The following is a 17,500-nucleotide window of genomic DNA, read 5'->3' as shown; positions in this document are numbered from 1 at the left end:
CACACACTCACAGATACACACTCATATACACACACTCACAGATACACACTCATATACACACACTCACAGATACACACTCATATACACACACTCACAGATACACACTCATATACACACACTCACAGATACACACACACTCATATACACACTCACAGATACACACACACTCATATACACACAGTCACACACTCATATACACACACTCACAGATACACACTCATATACACACACTCACAGATACACACTCATATACACACACTCACAGATACACACACACTCATATACACACACTCACAGATACACACTCATATACACACACTCACAGATACACACTCATATACACACACTCACAGATTCACACACACTCATATACACACACTCACAGATACACACTCATATACACACACTCACAGATACACACACACTCATATACACACACTCACAGATGCACACTCATATACACACACTCACAGATACACACTCATATACACACACTCACAGATACACACTCATATACACACACTCACAGATACACACACACTCATACAGTGGGGCCAAAAAGTATTTAGTCAGCCACTGATTGTGCAGGTTCTCCTACTTAGAAAGATGAGAGAGGTCTGTAATTTTCATCATAGCTACACTTCAACTATGAGAGACAAAATGAGAAAAAAAAAATCCAGGAAATCACATTGTAGGATTTTTAAAGAATTTATTTGTAAATGATGGTGGAAAATAAGTATTTGGTCAATAACAAAAGTTCAACTCAATACTTTGTAACATAACCTTTGTTGGCAATGACAGAGGTGAAACGTTTCCTGTAAGTCTTCACCAGGTTTGCACACAATGTAGCTGGTATTTTGGCCCATTCCTCCATGCAGATCTCCTCTAGAGCAGTGATGTTTTGGGGCTGTCGCTGGGCAACACGGACTCCACAAATTTTCTATGGGGTTGAGGTCTGGAGACTGGCTAGGCCACTCCAGGACCTTGAAATGCTTTTTACGGAGCCACTCCTTCGTTGCCCGAGCGGTGTGTTTGGGATCATTGTCATGCTGGAAGACCCAGCCACGTTCCATCTTCAATGCTCTCACTGATGGAAGGAGGTTTTGGCTTAAAATCTCACGATACATGGCCCCGTTCATTCTTCCCTTAACACGGATCAGTCGTCCTGTCCCCTTTGCAGAAAAACAGCCCCAAAGCATGATGTTTCCACCCCCATGCTTCACAGTAGGTATGGTGTTCTTGGGTTTTTCTTCTTCCTCCAAACACGACGAGTTGAGTTTTTACCAAAAAGTTCCATTTTGGCTTCATCTGACCACATGATATTCTCCCAATCCTCTTCTGGATCATCCATATGCTCTCTGGCAAACTTCAGACGGGCCTGGACATGTACTGGCTTAAGCAGGGGGACACGCCTGGCACTGCAGGATTTGAGTCCCTCTCGGCGTAGTGTGTTACTGATGGTAGCCTTTGTTACTTTGGTCCCAGCTCTCTGCAGGTCATTCATCAGGTCCCTCCGTGTAGTTCTGGGATTTTTGCTCACCGTTCTCATGATCATTTTGACCCCACGGGATGAGATCTTGCGTGGGGCCCCAGATCGAGGGAGATTATCAATGGTCTTGTATGGCTTCCATTTTCTTACAGTTGCTCCCACAGTTGATTTATTCACACCAACCTGCTTGCCTATTGTAGATTCACTCTTCCCAGCCTGGTGCAGGTCTACAATTTTCTTCCTGGTGTCCTTCGACAGCTCTTTGGTCTTGGTCATGGTTGAGTTTGGAGTCTGACTGTTTGAGGCTGTGGACAGGTGTCTTTTATACAGATAACGAGGTCAAACCGGTGCCATTAATACAGGTAACGAGTGGAGGACAGAAGAGCTTCTTAAAGAAGAAGTTACAGGTCTGTGAGAGCCAGAAATCTTGCTTGTTTGTGGGTGACCAAATACTTATTTTCCACCATAATTTACGAATAAATTCTTTAAAAATCCTACAATGTGATTTCCTGGATTTTTTTTTCTCATTTTGTCTCTCATAGTTGAAGTGTAGCTATGATGAAAATTACAGACCTCTCTCATCTTTCTAAGTAGGAGAACCTGCACAATCAGTGGCTGACTAAATACTTTTTGACCCCACTGTATACACACACACACACTAATATACACACACTCACAGATACACACACACTCATATACACACAGTCACACACATGCACAGTCACGTACACACACATAAGCACAAATTCCCACAGACGTACTTCAAAGTCCTGTGAGAAGCTTCTCAGAAGAGCGTCTGCTTTTCTAGCTGAAGGATCACACAGACGTCACTCTGTTTTTATACATTTGTTTTCAGGACAGGACGTCCAGCCCGCTCGTGCTCAGGTGTCCAGTGTGGACGGTCGGTAACGTTTCCTGTTCTGTGTTTTGCAGTGAGCGACAGCTGCTATCGGAATCTCGCTGAGGACCGCAGCGGCGTCAACCTGAAAGACCTGGTACACGACCCCGCCCTGTACGTACCCACACACACACACCTCTCACACACACACACCTCACACACACACACACCTCTCACATACACATCTCTCACACCCTGACCTTGCCCTGTATGTACTCACACACACCTCTCACACACACACCTCTCACACACTGACCTCGCCCTGTACATCTCACTCTGACTAGTAATAATTATAATAATAGTGTGTGTGGGTACGTACAGGGTGGGGTCCTCATATCCTTCTTTATAAGGTGTGAAGTGTGTGTGTCTGTGGATCCTAAAAATAATGCACACCGTTACATAAGACCTGTCTGCACCTTCAGCCCTGGAGGATTCACTCTCACACACTCTCTCATACAGCCACATGAGGGCGTCACACAGGGACACACACACACACACACACACACATTTAAATACACGCACGCAAACACACATACAAACACACCCTTAACCCTCACTCGCTCACATTGTGTTCATCTGAATGTAAATGTGTGTTTCAGGCTCGGAGGAACCATCGCAGCCTACAAGATCGTCCCGGATGAAATCGATGAAATCAAGGTCAGTGTGTGTGTGTGTGTGTGTGTGTGTGTGTGTGTGTGTACATGGTGAGGTGTTAATCTTCTGTTCTTTAGGAGACACTGCTGGACTGGTGTGATGAGAAGGAGCTGAACCTCATCCTGACCACCGGGGGCACCGGGTTCGCCCCTCGTGATGTCACTCCAGAGGTAGAAAAACACACATACACACACACACACACATACACACACACACACACATACACACACACACACTCTCACACACACACACACACACTCACACTCACACACACATACTGTATACACACATACAGTCACACACATACTGTATACACACATACATATACACACACATACACACTCACACACATACATACAGTCACACATACAGTACACACACATACTGTATACACACACACATACACACACTCATACACACACACACATACACACACTCATACACACACACTCACACACACACATACACACACTCATACACACACTCACACACACACATACACACACACACACTACACACTCACACACACACACACACTCACACACACACACATACTGTATACACACATACACACACACACATACACGCACACACTCATACACACACATACTGTATACACACAGTCACACACATACACACACACATACTGTATACACACATAGTCACACACACATACACACACACACACATACTGTATACACACATAGTCACACACACATTCACAAACACATACTGTATACACACATAGTCACACACACATACACACACACATACTGTATACACACATACAGTCACACACACATACACACATTCATAGACACACATACACTCACATACACACATCTACACACACTCATACACACATACACTCACATACACACATACACACACACACACACACACACTTACATACATGCGCACACACACACACTCACATACATGCACACATACACACTCACATATGCACACACGTACACACACATACACACTCACATATGCACACACGCACACAAATGGGCACAAATTCCCACAGACACACTTCAAACTCCTATGAGAAGCCTAAAAACAAACAGTATTACAACAGTGTGGCCTCTCACACGACTTTGAAGTGCGTCTGTGGGAATTTGTGCTTGTTTAGTCGACTGGGCGCTGATGTCGGTGTTCCGATTCATCCCAGAGCTGTTGAGTTGAGCATTTTTAAGTAAATTGTTATATACATTTATATATATATATAAATTATAAATGGAACTGATTCGGTGGAATGGTCCCACCACGACCCTGACCAGGATAAAATAAAATACAAATGTTTGACTCGAGATCTTTGAGCTTGATCTGATCTGTCTGTTCTCCTCAGGCCACCAAAGAGGTGATCGAGCGAGAGGCTCCCGGAATGTCTCTGGCCATGCTGATGGGATCCCTGAACGTGACTCCACTGGGCATGCTCTCCAGGTACGCTCCTGACCACGCCCATTTTTCACCTTTCACCAAAAGTATTCGGACGCCCGGCCGGTGAGCGTGTCGGACATCAGGGATTAAAACAGAGAGACGTCTGTGTGATCCTTTTAGCTCTTCTGAGGAGGACTTTGGAGTACGTCTGTTGGAATTTGTGCCTGTTCAGTAGTTTAGAACACTAGTGATTATTGGCCAGTGGAAAGCAATCACTGGACCATTAGGTGGGCAAAAGTACTGGGACACAGGTCGCCTCTACTCCTACGGGCATGTGAAGCTCGCTCGACTGGGAACACTGATTCACACGTTCCAGCGGCTTCTCACATCAGCAACATCGTCCCTCCCCCTAAGACACACAGCCAATCGCCTGTCTGTGTAGGAGCCCGACCAGCTGATAGCTCAAATAGAAGCAACACGCTTCAATCCACAAAGTTGAATCAGTTCATCTGGACACAAGTTTGTTGTAGAGATACGTTTCGTCACTCAATCCGAATGACTTCTTCAGTCTGAAGAAGTCATTCGGATTGAGTGACGAAACGTATCTCTACAACAAACTTGTGTCCAGATGAACTGATTCAACTTTGTGGATTTGTGTACCTGGATTATTGGATTAACAGTTCAGGGAAGGACCTTTCTTGTTCCAGCATGACGCAAGCTCTATGAAGTGTCCTGCTCTACAAAGAGCCCTGACCTCAGCCCCACTCGACGGCTCTGGAATGACCCGGAACACCGACTAAACAGCACAAATTCCCGCAGACACACTCCAAACTATTGTGAGACTCCATCTCAGAAAAGATCACCATCAGTTTGTTTCTGAAACGCGACACGATTGGCTGTGTCTGAGGGAGAGCCGATGGTCGGCGTCATGTTACCTCAGGTGTGTTACCTCACTGCGCACAGTGATCCCGGCTGATCAGGGTTGCGGTGGGCCCGTTTTCCCCGGAAACACTGGGCGTGGAGAGGTAACACACTTTGGACAGGATGCCAAGCATCATCCCTCCCTCAGACACAGCCAATCATGTCTGCATAGAATCAGTGGAATCTCGGCTGTGCTATCAGCCGACCGGGCGCCCACAAGCTCGCTGTCGGGGCGTCCGAATACTTTTGACCCTGTGAAATGTTCTGTGTGCAGGCCGGTGTGTGGAATCCGTGGAAAAACACTCATCATCAACCTGCCTGGAAGTAAAAAAGGCTCACAGGTGAGAATCCACTCGTTTCATTTCATTTCATTCATCCTGGTCAGGGTCGCAGTGGGTCCGACTTCCCCGTAACCATCATCCCTCCCTCAGGCACAGCCAATGATTTGGACACCTGACCACTTGTTTGTTTATTTGTTTGTTTGTTCGCGTCCCCCGCAGGAGTGTTTCCAGTTCATCCTCCCGGCCCTCCCTCACGCCATAGACCTGCTGCGCGAGGCCGTCGTCAGGGTCAAGGAAGTGGCCAACGAGCTGGAGGACCTGCCCTCGCCCCCGCCCCCCCTGTCCCCGCCGGCCTCGCCCAGCCCCGCTCGGCGTCGCACCGAGGACAAGGGGGTGCAGTGCGAGGAGGAGGAGGAGGAGAAGAAGGACAGTGGCGTGGCCTCGGCCGAGGACAGCTCCTCCTCCCACATCACCGCCGCCTCCATCGCCGCCAAGGTAACCGGCCGGGGACGGGTCTTTAACGGAGGCGCGAGGGAAGGGGGGTCGGGCGTGGCATGGTGGTATAGCGTACACGCCCACCACCATTTAAGAGTAACGGAGTCAGGGTTTGGGTCTCAGTGGTTTCACCAGCCTCTTGCCCCCTGTCATGTGCCCCCTAGGGGCTGTTATAACCACGCCCATGGTTTCCAAAAAGTACTTTTGGTCAAATAGTCTGCCAGACGCCCGACCGGCCGATAGCACCGCTGATATTCTAACCCTGGATACTGACAATGTTATAAGTCAAGCATGAATGTATTGAAGTTCTAATCTGTGTGTGTGTGTGTGTGTGTGCGTGTGCGTGTGTGTGTGTGTCAGATCCCAGACTCCATCATCTCGCGGGGTGTGCAGGTCCTCCCCCGTGACACGGCGTCTCTCAGCACCACGCCCTCCGAGTCTCCGCGAGCTCAGGCCACCTCCCGCCTCTCCACCGCCTCCTGTCCTACACCCAAAGTAAGAGCCACACCCACACCTACTGCTTCCTGTCCGGGCGCACCACACTTCCTGTCCCGCCGCGTGATGTTTCTGTCACCGCTTGGCTTTCTTTCCACACACGCTTCACTTCATGAGATGCTTCTCTGTGTACATACGCTCAGAACCGGGATCGTACAGACGGGAAGGCGGGAATGCAGGGCGTGGCGGGGCGTGGTAGGGCGTGGCGGGGTGTGGCAGATGCTAGTGAAGTGGAACCGTGAGCTTTCATATTCGTCAGGATTCATTCATGCATTTATTCATCTCATCATCTCTTACTCCAGCTACAATCCTGCACTACTGTAGGGTGTGTGTGTGTGTGTGTGTGTGTGTGTGTGTGTGTGTGTACATATCTACATGTACCTTAGAGATGCACTTTCATAAGTCCACACACAGTGTGTATATATGTTTGTGTGTGTGTGTATTTGTGTGTGTACATCCCTGTGTGTGTGTTTGTGTTAGTGCTAACAAGGATGCAGTTCCACACTCACACAAGCTCACACGCTGACCCCGCTTTAGTGACCCGTGTGTGTGTGTGTGTATGTGTGTGTGTGTGTGTGTTAGTGCTAGCAGGGATATAGCTGCACACTCTTGCAGGAATACACACACACACACACGTGTGTATGTGCATATGAACTTGTGTGTGTGTGTGTGTGTGTGTGTGGTTGTGTGTGCATATGTAGATATGTGTGTGTGTGTGTGTGTGTTTGTGTGTGTGTGCAGGTGTGCAATTTGTGCATGTCCGTGCATGTGTGTATATGTGTATGTGGTTGTGTGTGTGTTTGTGTGTGAATGTGTGTATATGTGCTAGCAGGGCTGTAGCTGCACGCTCTTGCAGAAATACACACACACACACACACACACACACACACACACACACACACACACACACACACACACTGAGAGGCTTCAGTAACACGTGTGTATGTGCAGTTTATGTGTGTGTGTATGTGTGTGTGTATTAGTGCTAGCAGGGATGTAGTTTCACACACGTGAGCTGCCTGCTTCAATAACCTGTTTGTGTCTGTACGTTCCTGTGTGAGTGTGTGCGTCCATGTGTGTTTGTGTGTACATCCCTGTGTGTGTACATCCCTGTGTGTGTGTACATCCCTGTGTGTGTACATTGTTCTGTGTGTGTACATCCCTGTGTGTGTGTACATCCCTGTGTGTGTACATTGTTCTGTGTGTGTACATCCCTGTGTGTGTGTACATCCCTGTGTGTGTACATTGTTCTGTGTGTGTACATCCCTGTGTGTGTGTACATCCCTGTGTGTGTACATCCCTGTGTGTGTGTGTACATCCCAGTGTGTGTGTGTGTGTGTACATCCCTGTGTGTGTACATTGTTCTGTGTGTGTACATCCCTGTGTGTGTGTACATCCCTGTGTGTGTACATTGTTCTGTGTGTGTGTACATCCCTGTGTGTGTGTACATCCCTGTGTGTGTGTGTGTGTACATCCCTGTGTGTGTACATTGTTCTGTGTGTGTACGTCCCTGTGTGTGTGTATGTGTGTGTACTTCTCTCTCTGTGTGTACTTCCCTGTGTGTATGTGTATACATTCCTGTGTGTGTGTGTACATCCCTGTGTGTGTGTGTGTGTGTGTGTACTTCTCTCTCTGTGTGTACTTCCCTGTGTGTGTGTGTGTGTGGGTGGGTCGGCATCCTCTGACGTGTGTGTGTACGTCCCTGTGTGTGTACGTCCCTGTGTGTGTACGTCTGTGTGTGTGTATACATCCCTGTATCTGTGTGTGTATACGTTCTTGTGTGTGTGTGTATATATGTTCTTGTGTGTGTGTGTCCCTGTGTGTGTGTACATCCCTCTGTGTGTCTGTACGTCCCTGTGTGTGTGTGTGTGTGTGTGTGTGTACACGTCCCTGTATCTGTGTGTGTATACTTTCTTGTGAGTGTGTGCGTACGTCCCACTGTGTGTGTGTGTGTGTGTGTGTGATGATTTATTACACACTCCGTCCTCTTTCTCTCTCTTTTTTATTTCTCTCTCTAATTTATTTGTCCCCCCCTCCCTCCTTCACTTCGCTCATTCTTTCCACCAATCACCATCCACGCTTTCACTCCTGTTTCTCTCTCTCACTCTCTCACACACACACACACTCCGTATCCGAGTGCTCGTGTGTGTGTGTGTGGGAGATTCGGGCTCATTCTGCTCAGATACAGGATGGTAAGTGCGCTCGTTTTTCCTGCAGTGTGTTTCTTTCCCTGTGTGTGTGGTGTGTGTGTGTGTGTGTGTGTGTGTGGTGTGTGTGTGTGTGTGTGTGGTGTGTGTGTGTGTGTGTGTGTGGTATGGTGTGTGTGGTGTGTGTGTGTGTGTGTGTGTGTGTGTGTGTGTGCAATTTGCTTAACAGAGATGAAACGGGGGGCCGTAGGGAGCGTAACAATTAGACAGAGTGGAAGAAAGTCCCCCCACTGCAGAGGAGGATGGGGGGTTATATAAAGCTGGTTCATAGTCAAGCTCTCTCGCTCGTTCTCTCTCTCTCTCTCCTCTCTCTCACTCTCTCTCTTCCTTTCTCTCGTTAGCCTGGCTTTCGTTTACTGCTATTTTTACACTAGATAAAAAAAACTATTTCCGTTTACAATTTTTTGTCATCATTAGGAATAAGGACTGCAACTACTGGGATTATTTCACAAGTATTAAAAAACTGCATTATTTTCCTGCTGGAGCAGCTAAACGGTTGAGAGTGGGTGTGATATGGCCGATGATGAGAGGAACCGTCCGTTTATTCGTTTATCTGCACTGAATCTTTACCCGAAAGCATTTCTGCACTATTTGGACAAACAACTACTGGCACTACACGTCCAATTTTGCCGCAACAGTTTAGGGAAGGTCCTCATGTTCCAGCATGAGTGAACCTTCAGCGCCCCGACCTCAGCTCAGCCTCACTCAACAGCTCTGGGATGAACCGGAACATCGACATCGACATGTGGGCACAAATTCCTACACAATTCATCACACGCCCATCGCATTTTAGATCAGCCAATCCACCCTCCGCATGTTTTAACAGGTTGGGAGGAAACAGGAGTATCATCAGGAAGCCCACAGGGAGTGTCCCCAGGACCCCGGTTCGTTCCCCAGCTGGGTTTAGCCTGGTTAACGTGCGCGTTATGTTAGTTAGGTGCTATGTTGTTTGTTAGGTGTATGTAAACTTTTGACCTCGAGCGCACATGCTAATGCAGCTACAAGCGGTCAGAACTAGCTTCTTCAGTCGTCCATCACGGCGCTCCGAGGATCAGAAACGTTTCCCTGGAGCGTTTTTACCCCGGAGCTCCTCGCCGCAGCGCACGTCATCACCCGCGCTTCCTCGTAAATCTGCACTCGCCGTAAAACCTCGCAGAAAGCTCGTAAATCCTCAAACACGCTGGTTTCTGTAACACTCGGGAACGTTTCCTCCTTGGAACCGTTACAGACCGAGGAAACCCGAAGCGCACATCGATTACTAACCAGGCTAACGTCTGTCCTGAAGGCGCGACGTAGAAACCGATGCTAAACACTCCTGTCCACATATTTCTGAGTAGTGGGAGCATGAATGAATGGATTGCCAGTAAAACTTTATTGATGATGAGTTTAACTGCAGTGGCTTGAGTGACTGTGATGATTGTGATGAATGTGATAATTGTGATTACAGTAATGACTGTGATGATTGTGATGATTGTGATGAATGTGATGATGGATGATTGTGATTACAGTAATGACTGTGATGATTGTGATGATTGTGATAATTGTGATTACAGTAATGACTGTGATGATTGTGATGATTGTGATGAATGTGATGATGGATGATTGTGATTACAGTAATGACTGTGATGATTGTGATAATTGTGATGAATGTGATGATGGATGATTGTGATTACAGTAATGACTGTGATGATTGTGATAATTGTGATTACAGTAATGACTGTGATGATTGTGATGATTGTGATGAATGTGATGATGGATGATTGTGATTACAGTAATGACTGTGATGATTGTGATGATTGTGATAATTGTGATTACAGTAATGACTGTGATGATTGTGATGATTGTGATGAATGTGATGATGGATGATTGTGATTACAGTAATGACTGTGATGATTGTGATGATTGTGATAATTGTGATTACAGTAATGACTGTGATGATTGTGATGATTGTGATGAATGGGATGATGGATGATTGTGATTACAGTAATGACTGTGATGATTGTGATAATTGTGATGAATGTGATGATGGATGATTGTGATTACAGTAATGACTGTGATGATTGTGATAATTGTGATTACAGTAATGACTGTGATGATTGTGATAATTGTGATTACAGTAATGACTGTGATGATTGTGATAATTGTGATTACAGTAATGACTGATGATTGTGATAATTGTGATGAATGTGATGACGGATGATTGTGATTACAGTAATGACTGATGATTGTGATAAATGTGATGGCTGATAATTGTGATGAATGTGATGATGGATGATTGTGATTACAGTAATGACTGATTGTGATGATAATTGTGATAATTGATGACTGTGATGACTGATGATTGTGATTACGGTGATGACAGTGATGACTGTGATGATGGTTGTGATGATGATTGTTATAATGATGACAGTGATGACTGTGATGATGGTTGTGATAACTGATGACTGTGATGATTGTGATAACAGTGATGATGATTGTGATGATTATTGTGATGACTGTGATAACAGTGATTATTGTGATGACGACTGTGATGACGACAGTGATGACTGTGATGATGATTGTGATGATTGTTATAATGATGACAGTGATGACTGATGATGGTTGTGATAACTGATGACTGTGATGATTGTGATAACAGTGATGATGATTGTGATGATTATTGTGATGACTATTGTGATATGGACTGTGATGACGACAGTGATGACTGATGACTGTGATGATGATTGTGATGACGACAGTGATGACTGTGATGATGATTGTGATGATGATGATGATGATTGTTATAATGATGACTGTGATGACTGTGATGATGATTGTGATGATGATGATTGTGATGACGACAGTGATGACTGTGATGATGATTGTGATGATGATGATGATGATTGTTATAATGATGACTGTGATGACTGTGATGATGATTGTGATGATGATGATTGTGATGACGACAGTGATGACTGTGATGATGATGATGATTGTTATAATGATGACTGTGATGACTGTGATGATGATTGTGATGATGATTATTGTGATGACGACAGTGATGACTGTGATGATGATTGTGATGATGATGATGATTGTTATAATGATGACTGTGATGACTGTGATGATGATTGTGATGATGATTATTGTGATGACGACAGTGATGACTGTGATGATGATTGTGATGATGATGATGATTGTTATAATGATGACTGTGATGACTGTGATGATTGTGATGATGATTGTGATGACGACAGTGATGACTGTGATTATGATTGTGATGATGATGATGATTGTTATAATGATGACTGTGATGATCGCATTTCTTGCCTGATCGGGTTTAGATGTGACCGGCTCCACTTTGCTTTAGCTTGTGTGCAGGCAGTAAGTCCTCCAGGCCTGCGGGGGGGCGCTGTCTGTCCCGGTCTTGGCTTTGCTGGCTGCTGGTGTTTAATTGCTTTTCTCTTCTCCTCCCTTTTGCTTCTCCTCCACCCACCGTCCAGGCGAGGCTCCCTTCCTCCTCCTCCACCCTAAGCATAGCTGAGGTAGATCCTGCATGAACCGACGCATGTTCCATCCTTCTGCTCCTTTAGTTCTCTACTGAGGTCACACCCACGTCACCGTGTCCTGTCGTGTCACCATTGTGTCCTGTTTTGTGTCACCCTTTTGATCTGTTGTGTCCTGTTGTGTCACCCTTGTCTTATGTCACATTTGTTTCCTGTTTTTTCACCCTTTTGTCTTGTCGTGTCACCTTGTGTCCTGTTGTGTTACCCTATTGTGCTGTTGTGTCATGTTTGTGTCCTGTTATGTCAACATTTTGTCTTGTTGTGTCACACTTGTGTCCTGTTGTGTTACTCTTGTGTCATGTGTCACCCTTTTGATCTGTTACGTCACCCCTTTGTCTTGTTTTGTCACCCTTTGTCCTGTCGTTTTACCCTCGTGTCCTTTTGTGTCACCCTTGTGTCTTGCCATGTCACCCTTGTGTTTTGTTGTGTCACCTTTGTTTCCTGATGTCACCATTGTGTCCTGTTGTGCCCCCCCCCTTCGTTCTGTGTCACCCTCGTGTCCTGATGCATCACCTGTTTGTCCTGTTGTGTCACTCTTGTATCATGTTGTGTCACCCTTGTGCCTTGTGTCACCCTTTTGTGTTAGTCTTTTGTACTGTTGTGCTACCCTTGTGTCATGTGTCCCCCTTGTGTCCTGTTATGTCACCCTTGTGTCTTATTTTATTACCCTTGTGTCCTGTTGTGTCACTCTTGTGTCATGTTGTGTTACCCTTGTGTCATGTGTCACCCTCTTGATCTGTTACGTCACCCCTTTGTCTTGTTTTTTCAATCTTGTGTCCTGTTGTGTCACCCTTTTGATCTGTTGTGTCCTCCCTGTGTCCTACTGCGTCACCCTAGTGTCCTGTTATGTCATCCTTGTGTCCTATTCCATTACCCTTGTGTCCTGTCGTGTCACCCTTTTTTCTTGCCGTGTCACCCTTGTGTTCTGTCGTGTATCTTTTTGTCCTGTCGTTTTACCCTCATGTCCTGTTATGTCACCCTTGTGTCTTGCCGTGTCACCCTTCTGTCTTGTTGTGTCACCCTTTTGTCACCCGTCTCTTTTGACAACCCCCCAGTGTCTCATGTTGCATGTAAAATTACCTGATGGATGTTTATATTTTATATTTTATTTCATTCTTATATCTGGAGTTACACTATATGACCAAAAGTATTCAGACGCCTTAGCAGGAGCTTGTCGGACGTCCCAACATCGGACCTCTTGGGATCCTTTCGGCTAGAACAACAGCCACTTCTTGGAGGCTTTTTTCCAAGTATGTCTGTGGGAATTTGTGCCCATTCAGTCGTACAGAAGAGCATTTGTGTAACTGGGCGCTGACGTCAAGAAAGCCTCAGCTGATGTTCCGGTTTATTCCAGAACTGGAGTTTCTTCACGTCTTTATAGAGCTCGCACCATGCCGGAACAGGAAAGGTCCTTCCCTAAACTGTTAATTGATTTATTACACATGAGTTCAATAATTAGAAGGCGTGTCCCAATACTTTTGTCCGTATAGTGTATTTGAAGCTCAGATCTTTCCATAATATCACATTTGCTGGTGGTTTCTGTTTGACTCCGAGTGCAGCGGTTCTGTCTGTCCGGTCAGTACGTACGGATGTGTGTGTGTGTGTGTGTGTGTGTGTGTGTGTGTGTGTGTGTGTGTGGCTGCGTTTACGTGGACGTACCTGACGCATGGACACGTGACACATGGTCACTCCAATCGAATTCCTGAGGGGCGGCGACAGGGTCCGTGTGAACGCAGCCTCGCGCATTGCCCGTGTGTGTGTGTGTGTGTGTGGGGGGGGGGGTGTGTGGGTGTGGTGAATGACTGTCCTGTGACTGTCCCCCAGGCGTCTCGGAGAGAGTTCAGGGCCCACCTGGATGAGGTCATCACGCTCAAGTCAAGGTACTCTACCTTGGACCAGGTAAAGAGCTGCACTCTTCTTCTGTCCACACACACACACACACGTTAGCACGGCTGTGACAAAACCACAGAGCAGTAAACACACTATACGCCTGAAAGTATTCGGACGCCTGACCGTGAGCTTGCCCACTTTCAAGACTTTGAAGCATGTCTGTGGGAATTTGTGCCCGTTCATTAGTTTAGAAGTCAGTCAAGAAAGCCTCAGTTGATGCTCCGGTTCTCGCTTTGTGCTGGAACATCAAGGGTCCTTCCCTAAACTGTTGGACACATATAGTCTCCTTTATGTAAGTGATTTATTACACCTGTTTGCAATTATTGTGGCTGAAACACGTGAATTTAAACATTATAAGGGGCGTCCCAATACTTTTGTCCATATAGTGTGTGTTAATAGTTCGGCACTAATCGTGTGTGTGTGTGTGTGTGTGTGTGTGTGATGCCAGTTCTCATCAGGACGTTCCTCGTGTTCACAACCACCTAACGATTAACCACTAACCTGCTAATTACCCGCTGATCTAATAATTAACTAGCAGCTAATTAACATGAGAAGTGAAGCATGTCACACCTCCCACTGTGGACTCACTGTGGACTCACTGTGGGCAGAGTGGGCTTGGGAAGACATCTAGATCCCACGTGTGGCTCACATTTAGGAATACGCCCCCTGTGGGCTGACCTCAGACCCACGCCGAGGAACCGACCACCTTTCTTGACCCGGTCCAGTCCGCAGTGGGTCCAGACGTGTCCGGCGCAGACGTGTCTGATCTACTAATTAACGTGAGAAGTGAAGCATGCCACGCCTCCCACTGTGGAAGTTCCACTGTCCCACGTGTGGCTCACATTCAGGAATACGCCCCCTATGGGCTGACCTCGGAACCACGCTGAGAAACCGACCACCTTTCTTGACCCGGTCCAGTCCGCAGTGGGTCCAGACGGGTCCGGCACAGGCCTTTTTCACTGGGACGGTCCTCAGATTCATGATCTAACATGCAGATGATTTATAAATCTGCTAAAAGTGACGATTAGTTTTGGAAATCATGACCCCACGTATCACTGCGCTTCTGCACCTCACTCGGCCATTCTTGTTTTTTTGGCTTTTTTCTTACTTCACCTTTTTGGTTGGACTGATGATTGATGATCTTGTCTCCGCTGTAGCTCCAGTGTAGGTTGGAGGTGCTTAAAGATGATCGAAGGAGCCACAGGACCTTCAGCTCTCGAGTAACTATCAGCACCGTCACCAGGCCTCATCCACCCATCTGTCTCTCTCTCTCTCTCTGTCTCACTCTTATTATTTTTTGTCGCTCATTGTTGCCGCTTCCATTCAACTTTTATAATAATATTTTGCCGCCTTGTATCATCAAGAACAACATGGGTTCAATTCCCAAGCTGGGCATCCAGGGTCCTGAGTTCTGTGTGGAGTTTGCATGTTCTCCCCGTGTCTAAAGTGTGAGCGTTTCCTGTCTTGTGCACAATAGATAGATAGACGGACGGACGGACAGACAGACAGACAGACAGACGACAGACATAGATAGATAGATAGATAGATAGATAGATAGATAGATAGATAGATAGATAGATAGATAGATAGATAGACAGACAGACAGACAGACAGACAGATCTACAGACAGAGAGATAGATAGACAGACAGACAGATAGACAGACAGATCTACAGACAGACAGACAGACAGACAGACAGACAGACAGACAGACAGACAGATAGATAGATAGATAGACAGATAGACAGACAGATAGACAGATGGGTCAGTGTTTATTGTGTATTTAGCTAGGGAGTCTGCCATGTTTTTGTTTGAAAGAAGTGAATCCTGGAAGACACTGGATTTCCAGAAGTGTGTGTGTGTGTGTGTGTGTATGTGTGTGTGTGTGTGTGTGTGTGTTTTATCAGGTGATTTTTATTTCTTTATAGAAAAAGCAAAATAATAAAATAAATAAAGTCAGCTCGTCGCTGAGCACTGAGTTAGCATAGCATGCTAAAGCTAGATTCCGCGCAGCCGATCCGTCCATCGTGAACGTTCTTCTTCTGCTCATCGCTTCATTCTGGGCTCCATCCTCCTACCGAACCCGGGCGTCGTCGCTTCGGCTCCGTGTCGTGACGTGTGACGTTTTTTTGACATCCCACGTTTCTCTTCACAGTGTAGCAACATCTCACCGAGTCTCATCTCAGCATCTCGGACTAACGGTCGTTCTCGTCTCTGTCTGTCTGTCCGTGTCTTTCAGGTGCAGTCGAGATGCAGCAGCAAGGAGAACATCTTACGAGCGAGTAAGTCGGGAGTCTCTGTACATTCTGTCTGGAACCCTGAACCTCTGAGGGACTGAGAGGGCTACTGAGGGTTACGCTGTTAGATGTTAGCACCTCAATTAGGTCACATTTGGTTCAAAAAATAAATACAATAAAATACAGAGGAACCTCGATTTAACGGATTAAAAGGGGGGAGCACAGATCCGTAAAGCCTCCCGACAAATTAAAGCCTCTCGCTCATGTGGATGATGATCGGCTCGTTCGTCGGGTCAGATGCCGGACGTGATTCCTCATAACTGCCGTAGTTACGACCTCTGAGATGGGGGATAATGGAGATCATTGCGTGACTCTCTGTGCGCGATACGGATCTCCGTATGAACCCGTCTGGTGCAGGTGAAAAGAAGCAGTCGGTTATGCCCACGTGTCGGAGGAAGCATGTGTTAGGTACGGCCCTCAGTCTGCAGCAGTAGAGGAGATACAGCTGGGGAACTGGATACGACTAGATTTGGAGATAGAGGGAAAATGCAGGCGCTGGCGCACCAGAGCTATCGACCGGTCGGGCACCTACACAGGTCTGATGCTGTAAAATATTCCTAATTACTGCTGCAGTTGCGACCTCTGGTGGCTGGTTGAGATACTGCACAGAGACGGTGAATAACGGAGAGCAGTGGCTGATTCTCCTTCTCCGTACGCCATACTGATCCCTGTGTGAACCCACATCATGCACATGTGTCGGAGGGGGCTGTGGGAGTAGAGGAGATACAGCCGGGGAATTGGATATGACTAGAAACAGTGCAACATGTATACATTATATACTGTATATAGTCTGTATAATCTGCTGCACTACTGTTCTGTTCACGCTTTCTTTATTATTTTATTGTTTTATTATTTTTCACGTCGTCTCTGCCGCTCGTCTGTGCAGGTCACAGCGCGGTGGACATCACCAAGGTGGCGAGGAGACACCGCATGTCCCCGTTCCC

At 46.5% G+C, this 17,500-nt stretch overlaps 1 protein-coding gene and 1 long non-coding RNA gene across 4 annotated transcripts in view; one reads left to right on the top strand and one right to left on the bottom strand.

Moving 5' to 3' along the window:
* Positions 1–17,500, top strand: part of gphnb (gephyrin b) — a 48,244-nt gene that overhangs the window by 21,389 nt on the left and 9,355 nt on the right. For all 3 annotated transcript variants that reach the window (XM_063000994.1, XM_063000993.1, XM_063000992.1), the window contains exons 2-13: positions 2,423–2,501; positions 2,987–3,044; positions 3,119–3,211; positions 4,396–4,490; positions 5,623–5,689; positions 5,849–6,124; positions 6,485–6,619; positions 12,309–12,350; positions 14,196–14,270; positions 15,419–15,481; positions 16,499–16,541; positions 17,443–17,500. The exon at positions 17,443–17,500 is cut by the window's right edge and continues 80 nt beyond it. In XM_063000994.1, coding sequence (XP_062857064.1) covers positions 2,423–2,501; positions 2,987–3,044; positions 3,119–3,211; positions 4,396–4,490; positions 5,623–5,689; positions 5,849–6,124; positions 6,485–6,619; positions 12,309–12,350; positions 14,196–14,270; positions 15,419–15,481; positions 16,499–16,541; positions 17,443–17,500 — 1,084 coding nt within the window. The remainder of the gene's footprint in view (positions 1–2,422; positions 2,502–2,986; positions 3,045–3,118; positions 3,212–4,395; positions 4,491–5,622; positions 5,690–5,848; positions 6,125–6,484; positions 6,620–12,308; positions 12,351–14,195; positions 14,271–15,418; positions 15,482–16,498; positions 16,542–17,442) is intronic.
* The window catches only part of LOC134320346 (uncharacterized), a 3,120-nt gene continuing 2,999 nt past the window's right edge, over positions 17,380–17,500 (bottom strand). Inside the window, exon 3 of the long non-coding RNA XR_010013692.1 lies at positions 17,380–17,500. This exon is cut by the window's right edge and continues 87 nt beyond it. This is a non-coding gene — a long non-coding RNA (uncharacterized LOC134320346).

Source organism: Trichomycterus rosablanca, chromosome 9 (genome assembly GCF_030014385.1).
Source record: "Trichomycterus rosablanca isolate fTriRos1 chromosome 9, fTriRos1.hap1, whole genome shotgun sequence".
Taxonomy (NCBI): domain Eukaryota; kingdom Metazoa; phylum Chordata; class Actinopteri; order Siluriformes; family Trichomycteridae; genus Trichomycterus; species Trichomycterus rosablanca.
The sequence above is the reverse complement of the archived record's forward strand: the minus strand, read 5'-3'. Positions and strand labels throughout refer to the sequence as shown.